At 40.2% G+C, this 25,748-nt stretch overlaps 2 protein-coding genes across 2 annotated transcripts in view; one reads left to right on the forward strand and one right to left on the reverse strand.

Moving 5' to 3' along the window:
- The first annotated feature begins 973 nt into the window (after positions 1-973).
- Positions 974-12,967, forward strand: CASP6 (caspase 6). Its single transcript, XM_007940755.2, has 6 exons — positions 974-1,008; positions 2,190-2,336; positions 2,770-2,846; positions 4,379-4,554; positions 10,519-10,678; positions 12,729-12,967. The coding sequence occupies exons 1-6, from the start codon at positions 980-982 to the stop codon at positions 12,965-12,967; spliced, it is 828 nt and encodes a 275-aa protein (XP_007938946.1). The 5' UTR covers positions 974-979.
- Positions 12,968-14,816: 1,849 nt separating this feature from the next.
- The window catches only part of MCUB (mitochondrial calcium uniporter dominant negative subunit beta), a 51,847-nt gene continuing 40,915 nt past the window's right edge, over positions 14,817-25,748 (reverse strand). Inside the window, exons 5-8 of the mRNA XM_007940756.2 lie at positions 19,778-19,938; positions 17,664-17,867; positions 16,592-16,708; positions 14,817-14,897 (exon numbers count right to left, since the gene is read on the reverse strand). Of these exons, the coding sequence (XP_007938947.2) occupies positions 14,817-14,897; positions 16,592-16,708; positions 17,664-17,867; positions 19,778-19,938 (563 nt within the window). The remainder of the gene's footprint in view (positions 14,898-16,591; positions 16,709-17,663; positions 17,868-19,777; positions 19,939-25,748) is intronic.

Here is a 25,748-nt window from a genome sequence, read left to right on the forward strand (position 1 = left end):
ACCAGAAGGTTGGTTGTTCAAACCCACCAGCCACTCGGTGGAAGGAAAACTGGGTAATGTACTTCGGCAAAGATTTACCGCCTCAGAAACCCAGTGGGGGTCACTATGAGTCGGAATTGACTCGATGGCAGTGAGTTTGAGTTTTTTGGTAGTCTTAAGGGGATAGTGACTGCTGTATCAGACATGCAGTAGCAGAAGCAGATGGCCAGGCCTCTCTTCCCAGGCACCTCTGGGTGGGTTTGAACCACCAGCAGTTCAATTAGTAGCCCAGCACTTAACCGTTTAGAACACCCAGGTAGTCCTCTAGACAGAGGGTCAGTGAAAGGTTGTCCAGAGGGTATGAGGGCTGACCTGTACTGGGGAGCAGAGGCAGCCATCATGGGGGTTATTAATGCATGGTGTCATTCAGGAGATCTAAAATCCCAGTCATCTGCCTTTGCCCGGGCTCCTTTCCTTCTTCTACCCAAATTTCCACCTCTTCCAGGTTGTCATAAAATCCAGCATTAACCACAAACTTCTGTTTCAGTGTTTCAGTTCACCTGTATGTCATTTTTATTTTAGAGAATATTTGGGAGGGAAAAAGTTTTCTGCCTAACAAAGCAATTTCATATTTCATTCAAGCTCCGTAATTATAGGACTTGGTTATCAAAGCACATTTTGCAATGAGTGAGTTTGAGTAATATTTTCTCCATTTCTCTTTATAAGAATTTTTGTTACTTTGGAGATAAGAGCTGAGTGTTTGAAAGAACTGAGCTGTTAATTTATAGTTCTTTTGTTATATTAGCAAGCAGTTCCCCTTCAGTTCCCCTTACACCCTGTCTTCATAATACAACAGCTTTTAAACCAAAACAGCAGTCTTAGAGTTAGGAGTTGAAGAGGGGATAGGAGTACCTACAGTGTTTTCACTCTTACAAATCAGAAAGTAAAGAATGAATAAAACTCAACTTTTTTTTTTTTTTAAATAGGTGGGGAGCAAAACATGACAGAAACAGATGCCTTTTATAGAAGGTAAAAAGGGGGGGATGCTTTTTCTAAAACAGTTCTCTTTTTGTGGTAACAGCAGGGGGTGGAGCGGATCGTGGTCAGCCTGTGGAAGTCAAAGCGAGAATGGGATCTGGGAGCTTGAAAGTGGAACTAAAAATGCCAAGATTTAGCATTTTGGGGGTTGACTGGTAGATACGAAGGTTAGTTGCTTCCCCTCGTTGTCAAAGGACCTGGACTGATGATCAGAATATTTAATGATTGTTATGGCATGGGCCCTAGAGTTGGGGGTGAGGGGGAAGGCACTGATGTGGAGGGGCTGGGATGCTGAAGACAACAGCTGCTTACCAACAGGTGCAGAAGTGTTTCAGGACTACTCCCACCAGTACAGGCTTCCCTCGCTTTCCGAAAGTAGAGTGTTCCTATGAAATCTTCTGTAAGCCGAAATGGCATAAAGCAGAGAACAATTACCATTTATTTGTAGAGGGAAGACATTTGAGCATTCCCAGACCCAAAAAATAACCTACCAACTCATACCAAATAACACATGAAACCTAAAATAACACTGTTGTTGTTATGTGCCCTCGAGTCAGACCTGACTCATAGCAACCCCTCCTTGGGTTTCCAAGGCAGTATCACTACGGAAGTAGATTACCCCATCTTCCTTCCGAGGAGTGGCTGGTGGGTTTGAACCACCAGCCTTCTGGTTAGCAGTCAAGTGCCTTAGGCACTACGCTACCAGAGCTCCTAAAATAACACTAACATATAATAAAAGCAGGAATGGTAGATAAATACACAGCCTATGTAAGTGGAAAAATGTGTGTACAGTCTGAATCCTCAGGGAGGGAGCTTAGTGATGCCACTCTCACTGCTTAGGGTCCACGCGTGGCTTGCTGCACAACAAATGCCAAAAGCTAGTTTCACTTTTTTCATAAAGGCGAAAATCCTTTTTGTATTTCTTTCGTAGCAAAAACAGATATAACGCAGGCCTTTAGTAAAAGCAAAGTGGTGTAAAGCAAATTTTGTAAAAGTAAGGTATGACCCCTGCGTGGCTTGTGACTTTCCTGGGGCTCGCCAGTGGAACACCAGCCTGGAAAGGAGGGGGAAACAGCAGACCTCCGTGTGCTCTACAAAGTGATCTTGGGCTCAGAGTAGGTCACTGTTTAATATGACTTGATGTGATGGCTCTTTAAACTTCTCATTAACAGTGAGACGTTTGATCCAGCAGAAGAGTACAAAATGGACCACAGGAAGAGAGGAATTGCTTTAATCTTCAACCATGAGAGATTCTTCTGGCACTTAACACTGCCAGAAAGGCGTGGCACCATGGCAGACAGAGATAATCTTAAACGCAGGTAGTTTTACCTTTACATCAAGAAGATGAGACTTCAAGTTGATAACAGAATGACCTGTCGAAACTTATCAGCACCGCTGAGATAAGGGATTAAGAGCACTTGAGGATGGGCCTCATGCGAGCAGCTTTCCCTTCAGAGCATGCCTGGGTTCGTTGTTCTCTTAGTAACTAACACTATTAACTGTCATTGTTACTAACATATTTGGATAGTGGATGACAATATTCTAAATAAAATCAGCTTATCATTTTGATTAAATCTTTTTCCTACCCTGAGTGATTAAGGCAAACCATCATTATCATATTGGGTTTTATTTCTTTTCCCCAAAGTAAATTTATGTCATAAAGATGTGTTTTGAATCCTTAAAAGTGAAGTTAGGGGTATCTGAGAACTTTAAAGAGGCCATAAGTTAATGCTCAATCTGATATATCACCAGGCTTTCAGATCTAGGATTTGAAGTGAAATGCTTTAATGATCTCAAAGCAGAAGAAGTACTGCTCCGAATTCATGAGGGTATGTAGTCTTCCTATTAAGTTCATCTTCCTTTGATGGGAATGAATATTATGATCATCCTGTTTGTAAAGACAGGTACAAATAATTAACTGGGTGTTGCAAAAGAGCCATGTTATCCATTAATTTAGCATGGGTTAGTGTGGGTTATCAGTTTTGGTTGTGTGTCTCTTTCTGCTATTCACCAGAGTTAGAGACCCTTGCAAAGTATTATGCCTCCAAAGTTCACATGCAGCCTACTAGTACAGTTTGTTACTCTAGAAATTACGGAAATGACCTTTTCATTTAGCATTAAATGCCTAAAATGCAAATACTACATATACTGGGTGGTCAGTAGGCTCATTTTATTTTGTCATTGACTTCCTCCATAACCATTTTTCAGTGGGTCAAAGTTATGTTGACTTGCATAGCTTACCTCTTTTAATTTCCAAAACATTACTGTGCAAGTAGGTATTCTAATTATACTACAATTTAGGTTTCTCTTAATAATCATTGCATGCTATGGCTTTTCAAGGCACTTGCCAGTAGACTGTTATGGTATTCACATAATTTACACTTTTTCAGAGTTCTTTAATCTGTAAGTCATTTTCATTTTAACTGGCTGCTTTCCAGGTTGTTTCCATTTTGCTCATAAGCTTTGGATTACATCATCTCATGTCTTAGTAACTGTTTTTGGACAGTTAAGTGCAGTTTAAGTGCTGCAGACTAGTGAAAGTGCAGCATTCTTTAGTGATACAGGAACACATAGGGACTTGAGTACTAGTTTCTGGGTCTTTCCAGTCTGTGCCCTGAGAAACTCTACTAATTCAAAGAAACTTTTAATTTGTTGCCATAGTGACTCAGATCTTGAAGGGAGCACCCCACAACAATCCCTTTTTGCTTTCCATATCATTACTCTGTGTGGCGCAAATAGTTAACACACTCAGCTAACTGAAAGATTAAAAGTTCAAATCTACTCAGAGGCACCTTGGAAGAAAGGCCTGGCAATCTGCTTCTGAAAAATCAGCCATTAAAAAGCCCTGTGGTGCACAGTTTTAGTCTGACACACCTGGGGTCATCTTGAGTTGGAGACAATTCAATGGCCACTGGTACTGGTTTACTCTGTGTTTAGAAAAGCTAATGAAATTTGGCCAAATGCTATTTGAACTTTAATGATTGGATTTTTAAAAGGCAAATATAGCATGGTATAATTATTCTGTTTGTGGTGACATAGTGCCTAAGGCATTTGACTGCTAACCAGAAGGCTGGTAGTTCAAACCCACCAGCTGCTCCTCGGAAGGAAAATTGGGCAATCTACTTCCATAGAGATATCACCTCAGAAACCCAGGAAGGGGTCACTATGAGTAGGATCCGATTAAAAGGCAGTGAGTTTGGTTTTTTGGTTCTGATTGTGTTTCATTACAGATATAAATAACAAAATTTCCTCCTCCAAATGATACCTATATATATCTTTATTCTGATTTTAGTAAATAGAATTTTTGTGTGTAATTGTTAACAAGCATCTATTTCTGTATGAATTCTGGTGGCTTTTACAGTGTCCGCCTCAAGCCACAGAGATGCCGATTGCTTTCTGTGTGTTTTCCTGAGTCATGGTGAAGGCAATCACATTTATGCGTATGATGCCAAAATTGAAATTCAGACACTGACTGGTTTGTTCAAAGGAGACAAGTGTCAGAGCCTGGTTGGAAAACCCAAGATATTTATCATCCAGGTAAGGCTGGTTATGTTACCATCTTAATTATAAAGTCCATTCAGGTGACTAAAGATAACTAAAGCCAATTTTGAAAGTACTTTTCTCTAGTAATTGAGAAGGGCCTTTTTGAATTCTAACTAATCAGAGTTGGACTTTGAGTACTAGTAGTAACTCTTAACACTCTTAATCCTTTTATTATAACAAACCAGTACTTGGACTGACATATGAAGTGACTAAGAATAACCAATGTGCTAATCCCTGGCCCATTCCCTTATAGGGTAGAGCCACCAGAGATGGTATCTGCTAATTGAAGAGCACCACACAAAGCGTCTTGTCTAGATTAAAATTGGTTCCTTGGGAACTGGCGAACATATAAACCAGCAGAAAGAATGCAAGAATCAGGAGTTCTCACCCTAGCTTTGCCTCATCCCTTTCACGTTTTCTCTTAAACCAAGATGCTGTTTCCTCTCTGCTAAACTGGTATTAGGGATGTTTATATATATGTATATACACACACAGGAGCTCTGGTAGCGTAGTGGCTAAGACACTTGCCTGCTAACCAGACGGCTGGCGGTTCAAACCCACCAGCCACTCCTCGGAAGGAAGGTTAGGCAATCCTACTTCTGTAGTGATACTGCCTCGGAAACCCAAGGAGGGGTCGCTATGAGTCAGGTATGACTCGACGGCACATAACAGCAACAACAACAACAAATACACACACACACACACACACATATATATTATATATAGGAGCTCTGGTAGCATAGTGCCTAAGGCACTTGACTACTAACCAGACGGCTGGCGGTTCAAACCCACCAGCCACTCCTCGGAAGGAAGGTTGGGCAATCCTACTTCCGTAGTGATACCGCCTCAGAAACCCAAGGAGGGGTCACTATGAGTCGGGGCCAACTCAACGGCATATAACAACAACAACAACAAATATATATATATATATATATATTTTTTTTTTCCCCAGCCTGAAAATAGTATCCCTTGGCACATCAGTAAGGATCTTGAACAAAACAAAAAAAGAACAATTTCCTGATGTTCCAGGGTTGCAATTTTGTATTTCCATGAGGGTGTGTCATCTGTTACTGCAGGACAGAGAATTACGTGGTATCACGTTTCATATCCTGATATTAGGCTTGGGAGGGGCTGTAGGAAGTAAGAGTTAAGAGTCCCTCTGGTTGGACAGTTGCACCAGGGTATCCATGGGACATGCACTTGGAGTCACAGGTCTAGAAACTAACACAGGTGGCCTGGGCTGGAGAAATAAAACTGAGAGTAATCAGGTGCTAAGAGTACTTAAAAATGGTGTAAAACCAAGGAGGAATGAGCAGAGGAGAGGTGCTGAGGAGGGTGGCCCAGAGAAGAATGGGAAAATATCAGAGAATAGTTACAGATGATTATTTCATGAAAAAATGTAATGGCCAACAGTCAAACATAACATAATTGGAAATAACTAATGAGCTGCTATGGGAAGATAGCCAAAAAGAAAGAAAAAAATTTTTTTAAACATTTTATTGTGGTTTGGGTGAAATTTTACAGAGCAAATTAGTTCCCCATTGAAACATTTATACACGTTTTGCTTTGTGACATAAGTTGCAATCCCCTCAATGTAACAGTACTCTTCCCACTTCAGGGTGGCTGCCCTGTTTCCCTTCACCCTTCTCTTCTGCCCCTTCCTACCTCCTGAGCTTTGTTTTCAGACAGATGTTTCCCTCTACTGTTACCTCCCAGTGTCTTCCTTTGCCTTGATCATGCTGTGCTGACCTCCCCTTGTTAAGTAGTGCCTTTCCTTCACCCAGTAGGGAAATGTTTTGTAAGTTTATTTTTTCTTCTGTGCCTCACATTCTTCATCTGTGAAGAAATGTATCACTGATTGTTCTGAGAAGCATGTTCCTCACAGGTGTTATAGTTCATTTATAGGCCTGTCTGTTGTTTGGCTGAAAGGTGATCCTCGAGGGTGGGTTCATTTCCAGGTTTGAAGATAAGCGCTGTAATCTCGGGGTTTCCACTAGTCTCTTACCAAACCAGTAAATCTAGTCTTTTTTTTATTTTGAACTTTTTTACCCATTCTGTCCAGGACCTCCTATTGTGATACTGATCGGAGAGGTCGGAATGTGGCTGGGCACCATCTTTGGACTAATTGCTTCCTGGAGTCTTTGATTTTCTCTACTTTTCTTTGTTCCCAATAAGAAGGGACCAGTAGTTGTATCTTAGATGGCCACTCACAAGTTTTGAGACCTCAGTCACTATTCACCAATGCAGGATATAGAACACTGTCTTTATGACTGTTATCCCAATTGACCTAGATGTCCCCTGAGACTATGGTCCTAAGCCCTTGAGCCCAGTGACTCTTTAAGGTGTTTATGGCTAAGAAGTTTGCAAAACTGCCCCTTATAAGCTTTATTATCTACCTGGATATATCTGCAGTACATACAAATGTATAGGTAGAGATATCCTCTGCCAAATCTGTATATGCTTGTGGGTGTACTCCCATATACTATCGCCCACCTGTCAGCTTACATATCTATCTATGTATCCACTTGTAAATTATTGTTAACACTGTTATAGCAGGATTGTGTACGTACTAACATTTACTGTTGTTGCCTTCTATTTGTTGCCTCCTACTGTCTTCCTTTGCTTTGATCATGTTGTGCTGACCTCCCCTTGTTGTGTATTGCCTTTCTCTTCACCCAGGAGGGAAATGTTTTGTAAGTTTACTTTTTCTCTATGCCTCAGATTCTTCATCTGTGAAATGGGGATAACAATAGTATCTACCTCAGGGGGTGGTTGTCAGGATCTGATACAAAGAATGAAAAACACTTAAGAACAGCGCCTGGCATATGGTATGCCTTCAATTGCAATTAATTTGTCAGGTGATTTCATCAAGTTACAGGGGATTTAGAAAATAAGCCTGATAATACTAAATAAGATTAAAAACTCCCCAGTTAAAATGGGATATTAGGGATCTCTTATATAGCAAAAGGAGAAAGGCATATTCATAGATGTTTATTCAGGTCAGACAGTGTCATTTGACCATTAACAATTTACGGCAGCAGTCAAGCAAATAAAACTCAATCTGAAATATAATCTGATTAAATAGACTCAGGTAGATAGTGAAGCTTTCAAAAGAGAGGGTGCCCATCTAAGAGCAAAGAAGAGTGAAGAAAATCAAACCCAATGAAACAATTACTACAGAAAACTAATAGACCACACAAACCCCAGCATCCACAACCCTGGGACCAGAAGAACTAGCTGTACCTGATACCACTGGTGACTGCTCTGAAAGGGGTGACAGTAGGAAGTCCTGGATAGACTAGGAGAAAAACGTGGAACAAAACCCAAAATAAATGACAAAAAAGTCAGGCTCACTGGTCTGCTAGAGACTGGTGGAACCCCCAAGACTATGGCCTTTAGTGACCCTTCAAGTTTGAAACAGAACTCAGCCCTGTGGCTCAACTTTGAGCTAAGCAACAGACAGGCCCTATAAGGTGAACCGTTAACCCCAGCACGGTATGTACTCATTACAGCAATCAACCATATGAGATCAAAATGGCAGCATTTGCCCAGGGATAAAACTCAAATGTCAGGGTAGGACAGAAAGAAGGATGAATGGAAGCAGTAAACCCAGGGTGGAAGTAGGGGGAGTGCTGTTACACTGTGGGGATTGCAGTCAATGTCACACAACTGTTGGTGTGTCAGGCTGGATTCCCTAGAGAAACAAAAACCAGCAAAGCTTATATGTATATAAAGAGAGAGAGAAATTTATCTTAGGAAAATGGCTCACAAACGTATAGAAGCCGGCAAGTCCAAAGTCCCTGGAGCAAACATCAGGCTGGAGGCTTTTCCTAGCTCCCGCAACCACAGGAGCCGAGAAGCTCAAGGCTGGCAGGCAGTACCCTGGCTGTTGACTCCAATGAATGACGAATCCAAGATCTCCAGGCCAAATGGTGGACTGCTCACTCACAGACAGTCGTAGGCCGCACAACAGAATCCCAATCCATAGAAGAATGTCTCTCTTCCCAGGATGTCCTTGGATATACTGTAAGCAGGCCACACTCCTAAGGAAACTTCCCTTGAACAGATTGGCCACTGAGAACACACTCATCTGATCCCATCATGGGAACAACCACACAGAACTGGGGTCCAGCCAATTGACACAAAGCTCCAACTATCACAAATGGAAAACAAATTTCCTATGTAAACATTCACCAAAATCACAATAGTCATTTAAAAACCAAGCAAGGACAACTCTTCATGCTATGGGTATGGTTAATCCGTAACAAAATTTAAAAACACTGAGGCTTTGTCTTCTCCATTATACCTTTCAGCCAACATCAGCATGTAGTTGGGATGTTTTTATAAATAAATAAATAAATAAAAAACACAAGTAGGTAAGCAACTTTGTTAACTTTTGTTGTTACCTTCCGAGTCAGCCCCGGACTCATGACCACCCCATGCAAAACTGAATAAAACGTTGGCCAGTCCTGCACCATCCCCATGATTGTTGGTTGAGGGTCATAGAGTTCTGATTCATTGGGTTTTCACTGATTGCTTTTCAGACGTAGCTTGCCAGGGCTTTCTTCCCGGTCTCCCTTACTCTGTAATGTTTGACATTAGAGCAACATAAAAGCTCACACTGACAGGTAAGTGGTGGCTGTGCACAAGGTACATTGCCTGGGATCCAACCCCAGTTTCCTCTGTGTAAGGTAAGTATTCTACTACTGAACCACCACTGCCCTTTTGTCATCTTTATTCTCCTGCAGACTTGAATGTCCATCACTCATCTTGTCAGTTTGTCACAGTATAGTAGCTTGCATGTTGCTATGATGTTGGAAGCTATGCCCCTGGCATTTCAAATACCAGCTGAGTTATGTGTGGTAGACAGGTTTCAGGAACTTCTAGGCTAAGACTAGGAAGAGAGGCCTGGCAATCTACTTCCAAAAACTAGCTAATGAAAACCTTATGGATCACAACAGAATACTGTTCAGTATAGTGTTGGAAGATGAGCCCCCTGGGTTGGAAGGCATTTAAAACACACAGTAGTCAGATGCAACGATGGGTCTCTCCTCGTCCAGAGCAAAGAAGAATGAAGAAAACTAAAGATTCATGTAAACAATTAGTTCTGGGGAGTGGTATACCATGCGATCCACAGCCTATACAACTATGGGACCAGAAGAACTAGACAGTGCCCTGGCTACCACTGTCAACCACTCAGAGGGGTTCTATGTAGGAGCTCCTGGATAGAGAGGGAGAACAATGTGGAACAAAACTCAAAATCATTTGGGGAAAAAAAGGGGGGGACCAGGTTTGCTGGCCTGATAGAGCTTGGTGGAACCACAGACTATGTTCCCTAGCTGCCCTTCAGGTCTGGAATTGAACCCATACCTGTGGCTTCCAGCCAAACAAAAGACAGGCATATGAGTTGAGCATTTTTACCTGAGCTAGATACAGTCCTTGGAGAAAACAATCATGGTACAAAGAAGGGCTGTTTATGCACAGGGAGACAGCTCAGGGGGAAGGAGTGCATGGAGGGATGGATACAGGGAGGTGACTGTCAGAAGGAAGTGAGAGGGGAGCTGTTGCACTGTGGTAAATTGTAGTCAATGTCACGAGACAAAGTGTATGTGAACTGCTGAATGGAAAGTGAATTTGCTCTGTAAATTTTCACCCAAATCGCAATTAAAAGAAAAAAACAACACACAATAGTCACATGTATTCAGTCATACTGATGATCATGAAGATGGTGCAGGGCCAGGCAATATTTTATTCTCTTGTACGTGGAGTTACCATGATGACTCGAAGATGACAACAGCAACTAACAATAGCACAACAAACTTGAATGTATTGTGTTTGAAGTGCTTTCTGTTGGTGTTGATATTGAAGGCTTAGTGAATTTATTCAGGGTAAACATTAAGCATTGAGAAGAAAACAGTAGGTGAAAGAGGTGGTTTTTTTTCCCTTTTTGTCTTGTAGGCTTGTCGGGGAAGCCAGCATGATGTGCCAGTCATTCCTATGGATGCTGTGGATAATCAGACAGATAAACTGGAAGCCAATGTAACAGAAGTAGATGCAGCCTCCATTTACACACTGCCTGCAGGTGCGGACTTCCTCATGTGTTACTCTGTTGCAGAAGGTACGTTTGTGTAGAGTGGGCTGTCTTTTAAGTTTCACCTTGCTTTCATTTGGGTCAGGCCAGCAAACCTGGTCCCCCCCTTTTTTTTCCCCAAATGATTTGGAGTTTTGTTCCACATTGTTCTCCCTCTCTATCCAGGATCTCCTACATAGAACCCCTCTGAGTGGTTGACAGTGGTAGCCAGGGCACTGTCTAGTTCTTCTGGTCTCAATTGGGACATGGCGATACAGTCCTAAAGCTCCCAGGCTTAGAATGGATTTTTTTGACCCAAGGCAGGGTGATAAATGAAAGTGTAAAATGCCGCATAGAGGGTTTGAAGAATAAAGATATTTGTTTAGGGAAGGTGAACCAGCAAAATTCCTCAACCAGGACTTTAAGGATGCATAGTATTTGTCTATGCAATAATTAGGAATAAGGTTAGGGGAAAAGGATCATCCCAGAAGAAAGGAACATGAGTAAAGACATGGAAATAGGAAACTGGCAGATATATGTAAATATTTCATTACATATATAGCTATAGGTGTTTTTGGGGAATATGATTTGAAATGTCAGTTTAAATGTTTTAACTGTGGCAAATGGGTTTTTCTAATATATTGCATATGAACTTTCAAAGACATAAACTCCTTCTCTGTGTATTTGGAGTAGGCTGAGTAATGGCCTCGCAAAAAATATCCACATCTGACTCCCCAGAACGTGTTAATATGTTACCTTATATGGTGAAAGAGACCTTGCACATGTGATTAAATTAAGGATTTTGAGGTGGGGAGATTATCCTGGATTATCTGAGTAGGCACCATGTAATCGTGATGAAGACAAGAGATAAAAAAATGAAATAAAATGCCTTATAGAAAAATCATTCCTGAGAACTATGTTAAATAAAACAACATGTCAAATTATAACATACTATACAAAACATTGTTCCACCTACTACTTTGGCGAGTAGCGACTGGGACCTTAAAAGCTAGGAAGCTGCCATCTAGATGCAACAACAGGTCTCTCCTCGTCAAGAAGAAAGAAGAAAACCAAAATTAATGGAAACAATCAGTCCTAGCGACTGGTACACCATCTGATCTGCAACCTATACAACTATGAGACCAGAAGAACTAGATGGTGCCCAGCTACCACTGCCATCCACTTGGAAGGGATGTAGGAGATCCTGCATAAAGAGGGAGAACAATGTGGTACAAAACTCAAAATCATTTGGAGGCAAAAAAAAAAAGAAGGTGGGGACCAGGTTTGCTGGTCCAATGGAGCCTGGTGTAACCACTGAGACTATGGCCCCTAGCTGCCCTTCAGGTCTGGAATTGAACCCACAACTGTGGTTTCCAGCCAAACAAAGTACAGGCATGTGAGTTAAACATTTACCTCAAGTAGACACACGCCCTGGAGAGAACAATCATGGGAGAAGGAAGGGCTGCTTATGCACAGAGAGATAGCTCAGGGTGCAGAAGAGTATGAAGGGATGGACACTGGGAGGAGGTAACTATGGGGAGGAAGTGGGAGGGGAGCTGCTGCATTGTAAATTTTGGTCAATGACATGAGACAAAGTATATGTGAACTGCTGTATGAAAAGTGAATTTACTCTGTAAATCTTCACCCAAATCCTAATTAAAAAAAAAAAACATGTCAAATTATATTAAATATCGGCAGCCTGCAGTCAATCACTGATGGCAGTAGTGTCCTGGTGGTAATACTCATCAAAAGCTTTGTTAAAAATATTTAGGTGACCATTTCCTTTGATCTTAAATACTTTTATATTTTACTTCCAGTAATCTCTTGCCTCTCAAAATTATCTCCTGGCTACCATTTGGGGTACTTTTGGGAAATGGAAGAAATTATATAGAATTAACCTCACTTATGTAGAATTAAACTTTTCCCACTTAAGAACAGATGACAGAAAAATTTAAAAAACCTATCATGGACACATTTTAAGTCTTCTCCAGGCATTTTGAGATCTCATGTAACTGTGAATTACAAAGGTGGTTTTCAGTCCCCATAACTGAAAGCCAGTAAAGTTCAATGGCCTTTTTCTATTTCCTGTCTTTTTTAGGTTATTATTCTCACCGGGAAACTGTGAACGGCTCATGGTACATTCAAGATTTGTGTGAGATGCTGGGAAAGTACGGTTCCACCTTAGAGTTCACAGAACTCCTCACGCTGGTCAACAGGAAAGTTTCTCAGCGCCGGGTGGACTACTGTAAAGATCCAAGTGCAATTGGAAAGAAGCAGGTTCCCTGCTTTGCCTCAATGCTTACTAAAAAGCTGCATTTCTTTCCAAAATCTAAATGATAGGAGCTATTTTCTCTCTTGCATCTATGTTCAAACATATTTCCCTTCTTTTTATAGAAATAGCTATCATCACTAAGTTGAAGCTTGTGGGCCAGCAATTTAAAATGTTTTAAGATTTAAAGTTTAGCAGAGAACTGCCTTTTTTTTTTTTTTTTAATCATATTGGACATTAAGAAAGGGTTTTATATATGTAGAAACACAATCCTCAGGGAATTAGTACAAGTAAAAATCCATATGCATTGGTAATAGTTGACCTTAGTAAACTGGAAGATTACCCATAATATCTCATTTTAACTTTTGTAGCTTTTTTTTTTATATAAAACAACTTTATATTGTAATGTTTTTAAATGTTTTTGAAAATCAAGAACTAGATCATTGTTTCTACTTAATAAAAAATGTGGAATTCATGTTTTATTAAATTTTTCTAATTTACATTCTTACCTGTGTATAATTTGTAGTAGATTTGTGTTACGTGGTCACACACATAATCCTTCAATTCAAGACCTATTTATTGTATGGCATTCTGGGGGTGAAATATAAAACACAGTTAATTCTTAGCCAATATAAGATAAATGTGCGTCTATGTAACTATACAGCCTTCAGTATGGATTATACCTCAATGTAAAACAAAAATCCTCACAACTGTACCAATAATCAACATCCTGATAAATGGAAAAAATATTGAAGTTGTCAAGGATCCATGATCACAATTTTACTTGGATCCATAATCAACGCCCATGGAAGCAACCAGCAGTCAAGAAATTAGGCAATGCATTGCATTGGGGAAGTCTGCTGCAAAAGACTTCTCTTAAGTGTTAAAAAGCTAAGATGTCACTTTGAAGACTAAGGCAAGTCTGACCCGACCCATAATATTTTCAGTCGCCTCATATACATGTGAATTAGGGTCTTGGCAAAGAATATTAAATATACCAAAAAGAATGAACAAATCTGTCTTGGAAGGAGGCCTACAGCCAGAATGCTCCTTGGAAGTGAGGATGGTTGTTAGATTTCGTCTCACGTACTTTGGACATGTTATCAGGAGGTACCAGTCCCTAGAGAAGGACATCATGCTTGGTCAGTGAAAATGGTTATTATTGGGAAGACCCTCAATGAGATGGGATTGACACAGAGCCTGCAACAATAGGCTCAAACATAATGATTTTGAGGATAGTCCAGGACTGGGCAGCGTTGTGTTCTGTTGTACATAGTGTTGCTATGAGTTGGAACTGACTTGATGACAACAAGAGAAACTAGGCACTGTTACTGAAAAGCTCTTTCAAAATGCGAAAAAAAAAAAAAAAGCCTCACTTTTTCCTTGAATTTAATCTATAGAAGGACTTACTTGAATTACATGTTCTCATATAATTGTGTTACTCACAAATGCAGTAACACTGGTGCTCAAGTATTTGTGCACCAAAACACCGTTAAATCTGAGTTGTGGAAGCAATAGGGACACGAGTGAATTTTGTATGATTTTAAATGAGGCCTAAGAATGAAAGTGAACACCATGCACAGTGTGACCATTTTCATGGGCAAGTGGGAACAAACCCAGGACAGGCTAATGAGGATTCTTGGCTGAAGAGCCAAACAGCAGCAGCAGCCACTTTGATTATGATGGATACACTCAAGCACTTTCTAACTTTCAGCCTCAGCAGGTCATGAAAATTGACAAATCAAAAATTTCCAGTGAGAACTTCAAAGAATACTTTTGTTTTACAAGAATTTTTATTAATTAAAAAATACTGTAACATTCAAAGTGAAATGAACTATGGGACTCAAGAACTTTCAGTTTCTAAGTTGCAAAATCAACACAAAATAGAAAAGTTTAATGACATTTAAAAATGTATGGTTAATTCTTATCATTGAGTTCTTCCTCCACTGGCAATCGAAAATAGAGACTATGGCGCAAATGTTTCAAGGCTGCTTTAGCCTGTTAATGGGAAAGAGAAAAGCACATGATTGGAATGCTATAAACTTAATATCTCCTTATAGCAATAAAAATATTTACACTACTACTGGCAAATGCCTAAAATATTTCACTTTCATATGGATTATTTGTTAAAAGGCAAGTTTAAGGTTTCTAATTAATCCTTATGCTTTTTTTTTAATGTTAGTTTATCCCCTTAATGGTTTTTCCAACTCATATTTAAAAAAAGAAAACAAAAACCCACAACTCTGTGACCTGTCAAAAAGACCACGTGTCTCCCTTTTTCTCTCAGCTTTATTACAGTGGAGGTTACTATGAGTCAGAATTGACTTGATGGCAGTCAGTTTTTTTTTCATTTTTATTAACATTTTTTTAAAAAGTACAAGGGATCATTTTAACTCTAAAGTGCCTAGTCCTATAAACTTGCTGAGACAACATTCTTTAGCCTTCTTCAACTGGATTATTCAAATGTAAAGAGTATTCACTAAATTAAAAAACAGAAAAACAACTAAAACAGGAAATCATTACTATTTCCCTACACAATGATAAGGAGCCCTGGTGGTGCAGTGGGTGAGCACTTGGCTGCTAACCAGAAGGTGAAATGCTCAAACCTGCCCAGTTCTCAGCAAGAAAAAGACATGTTGATCCGTTCCCAGAAAGTACAGCCTAGGAAACCATATGGCGCACTTCTATACTCTGTCATGTGGGGGAGCTGTGAGTTGGAATCAACTCTGTGGCACCTAACAACAATATAATGGTTAGATGAAATAAGATATTTTTTTTTTTTAAAAAAAAGGTCCCTATCTCTTATTTTTTCATTTCATATTTAGTTCTAGTAATAACATCTTTCCTTTTTTTCTAATTTCAGATAACTGGTAGTTTAGAAAGGACAAGAAATATAACTACTGACTATTAAATGAGGATGATTTGAGCAACAGAAGATAACTTTTTACCAAAGCTTTTTGTTATAAAATTACTAAGCAAAATTTTTAATCTGATTACTGAGAAGTCACCATCTGAAAAAGTTAATGTGTAAATTGGGAGGCCAGAGAGAAAAACTGCCTAAGAACCAGATAGTGGTGTTCCGAAAAACATTAAGTTCCTGAGTCAAACTGTTGCTTCATACTCTCAGTTACCCACTGTCTAGCAGTGTGGAATTATGACCAGGACAAGTGACTTTAAAACCTCTGTTTGTTCATCTGAAAGATGGAGAAAAGATAAAGGGAGGACTACCCTACTGATTTCTTCTGTTTTTAAGAAGAAACTTGAAAATGCCTGTAAAGAGTTTAAAATTATTTATAACAGCATTCGCCTTCCTAAAATTCTGCTTTTTATTATTTGTTTAATAGCTAGAAATCTGTAATTGCCCTTGAGAGTGGGTTTTTCCTTCACAGCTATACTCACTGAGAAAAAGATTTATGTTGAGAACTTGCCTTTTACTATCTCAAAGTTCTATGAGAATTTTCATACATGTTTAAAGCTAGCTCCATGTAGAATACTTAGGACAAGAAAAAAAGTAAGATCTAAAATTAGTATCAGATATGTCAACTATTTCACTGAACACACAATACACAGAAATCTATCTAGGACTCAGATTTAACCCATGAGTATGAGCCACCAATTACATTTCCCTGACACTACATTCTGGTCCCAACAAGACCACCTATAAGATGTTATGTTTGCAGTAAGATACCTACCTTCTCAAGGTCATCTTTTAATTTGTTGTATTGTTCCACATCAAAATGCTCCTGCTTTGATTTCTTATAGAAGAAGTGAAGAAATTGCCTACCACTAACAGCTGAGTAAGTATAATCCTTTAAGAAAAAGGAAAAAGAAAATGAACATGCCTGTGCCACAAGATACTTGACTCAGCAACACCAAAGCCAAGCAAAGCAGATGAGTAAAATATTTTCAGTGGCCATCAAAGCAAACACAAGTCAATCCAAGTAAAACATGTAGTCTCATTTGAAATCAGGAGCTCTGGTGGCATAGTGGTTAATACATTTAGCTGCTAATCTAAAGGCTGGCAGAACTCACCAGCTGCTCCATGGGAGAAAGATGAGGCAGTTTGCTTCTATAAAAATTTATAGCCTTACAAACTATATGGGGCAGTTTTACTTTGTCTTACAGGGTCACTATGAGTCAGAATCAACTCACTGACAGCTACTTCAGTGCTGTTTTCAAAAGCAGAGAAGATGGCAAGAAAAGTCACACACATGAAGGAAAAAGAAAGGAAAAGGGAAATTTTTGCAAAATAACCATGAGGCACAGTTGAAGTTATTGCATTATAAATTTAATTTATAAATGAGGGCACAAAGAACATGAATTTGACACGTTTATCCCAATGGATGAATTGGTGAGTTGTACTAATTATTTCTCTGTGGAAGCTATGTATAGTTGCTCTGTACTGTATATAAGTCTCCAACCAGCCTCAAAAAAAAAAAAAAAAAGTAAAAACTGATCAGCTTATAAACACCCCCGCAAAAAAAAAAAAAAAACCTGAAACTCATTCCAGAGTGGAACCACCCCTATGGTTTCCAAGGCTGCAATCTTCACAGAAGATTGCCCCATCTTTCTCTTGCAGAACATCTGGTGCGTTCAAACCACCAACCTTTCAGTTAACAGCTGAGCACTTAACCACTGCACCACCAAGGCTCCTATAAATACCTAGATAGCAGAAATTCATTAAAGGCTTTACTACTCATGACTTGACTAAGTAATTCTTTGCAAAGATGTTCTCACTTAATATTTTCCTAACAAACTACTCACCTGTCGAGTGACTAGAAAGTATGCAAAAAAGACCATGGAATTTGCAAATGTGATGAAGTATGTAACTGGTTCCATGATGTCCCAGGAGTACACCCACCAAGTGAACCAAGCCAGTGCCCCACCCTGAATGGACAGCAGCGCTAATCCAGTCCATAGAAGTCTGCTAATTCTGGCTTCAGAGCGACCTTCAATTCCAGCTTTTAGCTGAGGGAAAAAAGCAAATAATCATCCATTCAGTTTACAGTGCTCCAACTTAATTTTAAAAAGCAAGAAAAAAAAGGAAGAACAAGTGCATATCTACATTACTTTAGCTAAAATTAGTCTCTTTTCTTGTAAGTCCATTTGTGGGACTTTATCCTAGGAGCCCTACAAGTATCCTACAAGTATACCAGCACATACGTGATTTGTTACAGATCATTCTTCATAGCAAAGACCAAAAAATCCTCTGTCCGTGAAGATACACAACTGTTATGAGGAGGTTTTTTATGTACCAATATGGAGAGATTTCTAGGATATACTTAGTGAAAAAAAATGAGAATAATGTATATAGTGTGGTCTCTTTTCTGAAAAATACATTGGTATTGTATATATAAAGAAAATATGAAATGATTAATTAAAAAAAAAACACCAGTGGTTATCAGGTATGGAAGACATGAGAACTGGGAGGACAGGGGAGAAGGAAGACTTTCCATTGGGCACTATTTTAAATTTTTTAATTTAAAAATTTTAAAGTTTAGTTGCTGTTGAGTTGATTCCCACTCATGGCGACCCCGTGTGTGCAGAATAGAAATGCTCTACAGGGTTCTCGAGGCTGACAGTTGGAAGGAGATCACCTGGCCTGCCTTCCCAGGCACCTCGGGCTGGGTTCAAACCATCAGTCTTTCAGTTAATAGTCAAGTGCCTAACTGTTTGCACAACCTACGGACTCCAATCCATGTGCATATATTAAAGAACTGTGTTTCAGTAAAAAAAAAATGTTAGAAAACAATCCAAAAAATAAAATAGAAAAGTCTTTCTTTGCCACTCTAATACCTTTAAAAGTAATCCCTATTACAAATTTCTTACATCCCCACAAGCTGTATTCATATACAGAGCTACATATATCCCCACCTATTTTTTAAAATCACAAGTGGGATCACAAGGTTTAAAGAATTAAGTTTTTTCCCCATAAATTAAACAGATTGGAAACACAAAATCAAAGTTACTTTTTCTCTATCACTGATTAACTTCACTGATGTTAAGAAGCCATTACTAAATTTTCAGCTGCAATCCTGTTAAGTGGATGGAGCTGGGTTACTGGGCTTGCTCTCAACAAAGAGAAATTGAGGTAGTACTCCAGCTCGTAAATTTTTCAGGTTGAAAGTAAAATATTCACAAATTGCCATTTATCTACTCTTAATACTCACCTGCAGAGACATTATGTCTGATCCATGGAGAGAAAGTGTAGTACAGAGTTTAAGATAGGAACTTTGAGGTCAGTTCATGTAAGTGGTTCTATATTTGCTATGTGCCTCTGCTATCTTGGTTTTGTCATCTGAAGAATGAGGAAGAGAATACTACGAAACTCACAGGCTTATTGGCAGGATTAATGTAGAAAATGAGCATATGTAAAGCACTCAGAAAAATGCTTACAAGAGGAGCACTCAAGGAAGGAAATCTTTGTGGAAGAAGGTTGCCCCATCTTCCTTCCACAGAGCAGCTGGTGGTTTTGAACCACCAATCCTCTGGTTAGCAGTCAAATGCCTTAGGCAATGCACCAGCAGCGTTCCTTCAATAAACATGAGGTATTATTTTTTATACAGAGCCTAGATGGTACAGAGGAGCTCTGGTGGTGCAGTGGTTAAAGCATTTGGCCGCTAACCAAAAGCTCGGCAGTGCAAACAACCAGCTGCTACTCAGGAGAAAGATGTCACAGTCTGCTTCTTAAAGATTTACAACCTTGGACACCCTATAGGGCAGTTCTGTTCTGCCCTACAGAGTTGCTAGAGCTGAAATCAACTGAATGGCAATGGGCTTTGGGTAGCACAAGCGGTTGGTGATCATTTGCTAACCTAAAAGTTGGCAGTTCAAACCAACCCAGCAGCTCCATACACTCAACGGTGATGATTCCTAACCTTTTCGAGGGGCTGCAGCTGTTTCTTCAGGTGGTCAATTTTCTCCAGTAAATGGTTCTCTTTCTTTTTCTGGTACTTGTCAAAATGTATGGCTGTAAACAGTCTGTAAACCAAAGACATCATGGTTTCCATCTCAGTAGCATGCTCACTACTCAATTTTTCTGAGAAAAGACACAAAGGATAAGGGTAGTCACCACATTTTTTCCCTCCAAGATCCGTAAATCTAGGGAACCAAATCTGCTCTGTGGGTGCTAAAGCACCCATGACTGGCCGCCTGAATGTTCCCAATTCACAGGGGGCATTTAGTATTGCCTTTCTTCCAGTTTCAAATCAGTCTATTAGTCTCTCTTCATACAAAAACAATCTAGAATGATAAACTACCAGATAGTAGGTTTAAAATTCATTATGTTCTTGTTTTTTTCTTTTTCTTTGGAAACATGATTTTTGTTTTAATTCTTACTGTGATTTGGGTGAAAGTTTACAAAGCAAATTCATTTTCCATACAGCAGTACATATACATTTTATCTCCTGACATTGACTGCAATTCTCCATAATGTAACAGCTATCTTCCTATTTTCTCCCCATAGGTACCCCTTTCCTGGTCCTTCCCTCCCATGCCCCCCACCCCTGGAGCTGTCTTCCTATGCAAACACTGCCCTTCTCCCATGATTGATCACTCCAAGAAGTATATCGACCTGATGTAAATGTTCACCCCATATGCCTGTCTATTTTTTGGCTGGAAGCCACAGGAGTAAGTTCAATTCCAGACCTGAAGGGCAGCTAGGCACCATATAGTCTCAGGGGTCTCACCAGACTGCATCAGACCAGCAAGCCTGGTCTTTTTTTTATGCTTTTGAGTTTTGTTCCACATTGTTCTCTCACTCTATCCATATCTCCTGCACCAATCCCTCTCTGAGTGGTTGACATTGGTAGCTGGGAACCATCTAGTTCTTCTTGTCTCATGGTCATATAGGCTGAGAATTAACATGGTATACCTGTCCCTTGGACTAATTGTTTCTATTAATCTTTGGTTTTCTTCATTCTTCTTTGCTTTGGGCAACAGGAGACTCATCACTGCATCTAGATGGCCACTTGCAAGCTTTTAAGATCCCAGTCGCTACTCATGAAAGTAGGCTGTAGAACAATGTTTTTGTGTAGTATTTTATGCCAATTGAGCTAGATATCCCCAGCAACCATGGTCCCAAGCCCACAGGTCCAACTATTCACTCCCTCAGGGTAGCTGGCTGTGGCCAAGAAGCCACCACAATCTTGCCCCTTGTGAGCACTACTATACATCTGGACATTCTTACAGCACATACAAATACACATGTAGAAACATTGTCCGCCAACCCTATACATGGTCATGGGCATACTCCCTCCTACCTAGACATACCTGACTGTTCAGCCTGTCCACCCATCTATCCACCCATAGATCAATGCTTGCCATCACTGACAAAGTAATACTGTTCACACAAAAGGGTTAATTTCATCTCCCAGGTATAGACATGTCTTTCCTCTATGTCTTTCCTTTTCCGCTATGCCATCGTGTTGATCACTCACATTTGGTATACTACCCTTCCCTTCACCCAAATCAATATTTGTCTCCACCTATCTAGCAGTATTCCTTCCCCTCCCCTTCTACCGTTGGTAACTAACAAAGAAAATTTCCTTCCGTATATAAACCTGTGGTGGTTAAGTTTATGTACCAACTTGGCTGGGCCTGGTTGAGTGGCTGGGCAGCTGGTGGTAGTTACTCCACATGGTGAGACTGGCAATCAACTCCGTGGTAGGATCTAGCAGAGGCAGCTGAGTAGCTGCCTTGGGGTATGTGGTCTGCTTCCTGTATATAATAAACAGCTTTGGGAATGGTCTCTAGCTTATGGCACACCTAAACCCTGCATGTAGCCGAGTCATCGTTCAGCAGCCTGCCATGCTCTGCTGATCCTGGGACTTTCAATGAACTTGAATCAATGGCCTATCGTGTGGTTTGAAAAATCAGGAATGTGCCATTTTACTTGTCAACCCTGGGCTTGTTAGCCTCAGCATGCAGTAGCCCAAGGTTGAGGGGCTTTCACCCAGCCCCTAGAGCCTGGCATTTTGAACTCAGACTGAAAGCCTCCAAACTTCAGCCATCCTATTTGTTGTATATTCCTGTCAGAATGGCACTAGGTAACCAGAACAAAACCTTTCCTTGACTTTTTACAATAATGAACTAATATAATATTTGTCCTTCTGTGATTGACTTATTTTACTCAGTAAAATGTCCTCCATCAAAATTATTGAAACATGATTTCTGCTATGTCCTTACAAAAGCTGCATACAGAAAAAGTAAGGCAGTATAGATCTACCAAAATCCAGGGGAATACCTCACCTTACACTCCAGGTAAGGGGAAGGACCCAAGCACCACCCCCAAGAGGCAAGAAAGCAGGGGAAAGAAAAACCAGAAGGGTAACAGCACAAGCAGCAGCAGGGATCCAGGTAAGGAAAAGGACCCAGGCCCCACCACCAAGAGGTAGGAAAGTCGGGGAGCAGGGAGCCAGAGGGGACAAAAGCACGAGCAGCAATAGGGACCCAAGTAAGGGAAGGGACCCAGGCCTCAACCCCAAGAGGCAGGAAAGCAGAAAAAGGAAATGCTGGGGGGTGACAGAGCAAGTAGTGCCAGGGATCCAGGTAAAGGGAGAGTGGAGAGGTTTTGAACAGCTAAGGGAGATGAAATTGTCTGTCAGTTTGTCATACTGTGGTAGCTTGTGTGTTGCTGTGAGGCTTGAGGCTGTGCCACCAGTGTTTCAAATGCCATCAGGGTTGCTCATAGTACACAGGTTTCAATGCAGCTTACAGACTGAGAGAGACTAGGAAGAAGGAAGAGGCCACCCACTTCTCAAAGAATTGGCCAGGGAAAACCTTATGAATAGCAGAGAAACACTGTCTGATACAGTGCAGAAGGAGAAGCCCCTTAGGTCAGAAGGCTCTCAAAATATGACTGGGAAAGAGCTGCATCATCAGATGTTGGTTCATCAGAGTAGAACCAACCTTAATGATATGGATAAAGTAAAGCTTTAGAGACCTCCATTTGCTGATGTGGCACAACTCAAATTTAGGAGAAACAGCTGCAAACATCCATTAGTAATCGGAACATGGAATATATGAAGTATGAATCTAGGAGAATTGGAAGTTGTCAAAAATGAAATGGAACACATAAAGATCGATATCCTAGGCATCAGTGAGCTGACATGGACTGGTTTTGGCCATTCTGAATCAGGTAACCATATGATCTACTATGCCGGGAATGACAATTTGAAGAGGAATGGCATGTCATTCATCATTACAAAGGATGTTTCAAGGTCTGTTCTGAAGTACAATGCTGTCAGTGATAGCACTTCAAGTGCTAAGGATATCCATACGCCTACAAGGAAGACCAGTTAACATAACTATTATTCAAATTTATGCACCAAAGCCAAAGATGAGGAAATTGAAGATTTTTATCAACTTCTGCAGTTTGAAATTGACCAAACGTGCAATCAAGATGTGTTAATTATCACTGGTAACTGCAATGCAAAAGTTGGAAACAAGGCATAATCACCAGTAGTTGGAAAATTTGGCCTTGGTGACAGAAATAGTGCTGGAGATTGCATAATAGCATTTTACAAGACTGATGACTTATTCATTCCAAATACCTTTTCTCAACAACACAAACGGCAGCTATATATGTGGACTTCGCCAGATGGAGTACAGAGGAATCAGATTGACTACATCTCTAGCAAGAGGTGATGGAGAAGCTCAATATCGTCAGCAAAAACAAGGCCAGGAGCAACTTTGGAACAGACCATCAACTGCACATATGCAATTTCAACCTGAAGTTGAAGACAATTAAAACAAGTCCACGAGAGCCAAAATATGATCTTGAATATATTCCTCCTGAATTTAGAGACCATCTAAAGAATAGATTTGATGTATTGAACTCCAATGACTAAAAACCAGAAGAATTGTGGAATGACATCAAAACATCATCCATGAAGAAAGCCAGAGGTCATTAAAAAGACAAGAAAAAAAAAAAAGACCAAAATGGATGTTCGAAGAGACTCTGAAACTTGCTTTTGAGTGAAAAGTACCTAAAACAAATGGAACAAATGACAAGATAAAAGAGCTGAACAGAAGATTCAAAGAGCAGCTCAAGCAGCGAAGCCAATTACTGTAATGAAATATGCAAAGAACTGGAGTTAGAAAACCAAGAGGGAAGAACACGCTCAGCATTTCTCAAGCTGAAAGAACTGAGGAAAAAATTTAAGCCTCGAGTTGCAATATTGAAAGACTCTATGGGCAAAATATTGAATGATGCAGGAAGCATCAAAAGAAGATGGAAGGAATACACAAAGTCACTGTGCCAAAAAGAACTGGTCAATGTTCATCTATTTCAGGAGGCGCGGCATATGATCAAGAACCAATGGTGCTGAAGGAAGAAGCTGAAGGTCCACTGAAGGAATTGGTGAAGAATGAGGCTCCAGCAATTGATGGAATACCCACTGAGATGTAGCAACAAACAGATGCCCCTCTGGAGGCACTCACTTGGTTATGCCAAGAGATATGGAAGACAGCTACCTAGCCAACTGACTGGAAGAGATTCATATCTGTACCCATTCCAAAGAAAGTTGATCCCCCAGAATGTGGAAATTATCAAATAATATCATTAATATTGCACGCAAGTAAAATCTTACTGAAGATAATTCAAAAACGGTTGCAGCAGTATATTGTCAGAGAACTTCCAGAAGAGAAAGCTGGATCCAGAAGAGAAAGCTGGATTCAGAAGAGGACGTGGAACGAGGATTATCATTGCTGATGGATCTTGGCTCAAGGCAAAGAATACCAGAAAGATGTTTACCTGTGTTTTCTTGACTATGCAAAGGCATTTGATTGTGTGGATCATAACAAACTGTGGATAGCATTGAGAAGAATGGGAATTCCAGAACACTTTATCGTGTTCATGAGAGATATGTACATAGAAAAGAAGGCTGTCATTCGAACAGAATAAGGGGACATGCATGGTTTAAAATCAAGAAGAGAGTGAGTCAGGGTTGTATCCTTTCACCATACTTATTCAATCTATGTGCTGAGCAAATAATCTGAGAAGCTGGACTATATGAAGAAGAATGTAGCATCAAGATTGGAGGAAGAATCATTAACAACCTGTGATTCGCTGATGACACAACTTTGCTTGCTGAAAGTGAGGAACTTGAAGCACTTACTGAGAAGATTAAAGGGTACAGTCTGCAGCATGGATTACATCTCAATATAAAGAAAAAAAAAATCCTCATAACTGGACCTGTAAGCAGCATCACGATAAATGGAGTAAAGATTGAAGTTGTCAAAGACTTCACATTGCTTGGTTCTATAACTGATGCCAATGGAAGCAGCAGTCAGGACATCAGACGACATATAGCACTGGGCAAGTCAACTGCAAAGGATCTCTTTCAAGTGCTAAGGAGCCAAGGTGTCTCCTTGAAGACTAAGGTGCACCTGACACAAGCCATGATATTTTCAATCGCCTCATATGTATGTGAGAGCTGGACAATGAACAAGGAATTCCGAAGAAGAATTGATGCTTTTGAGTTGTGGTTCTGGTGAAGAATGCTGACAGCATCATGGACATAACAAATATGTCCTGGAGGAAGTGTAGCCGGAATGCTCCTTAGAAGTGAGAATGGCCAGACTTCGTCTCACCTATTCTGGTCATGTTGTCTGAAGGAACCATTCTTTGGAGAAGGATGTCATGCTTGGTAAGGTGGAGGGTTGACAAAAGGGAGGAGGGCACTCAACGAGATGGATTGACACAGTGGCTGAGGCAATGGGCTCAAGTATAGCAAGGATCGTGGAGCTGGCTCAGGACCGGGCAGTGTTTCATTCTGCTATACATAGACAGGGTTGCTATGAGTTGGAGATGACTCAACAGCACCAAACATAACATAAACATAACAA

This window comes from Orycteropus afer, unplaced genomic scaffold (assembly GCF_000298275.1).
Source record: "Orycteropus afer afer isolate SDZICR_OR568_19922 unplaced genomic scaffold, OryAfe1.0 scaffold00071, whole genome shotgun sequence".
NCBI lineage: Eukaryota > Metazoa > Chordata > Mammalia > Tubulidentata > Orycteropodidae > Orycteropus > Orycteropus afer.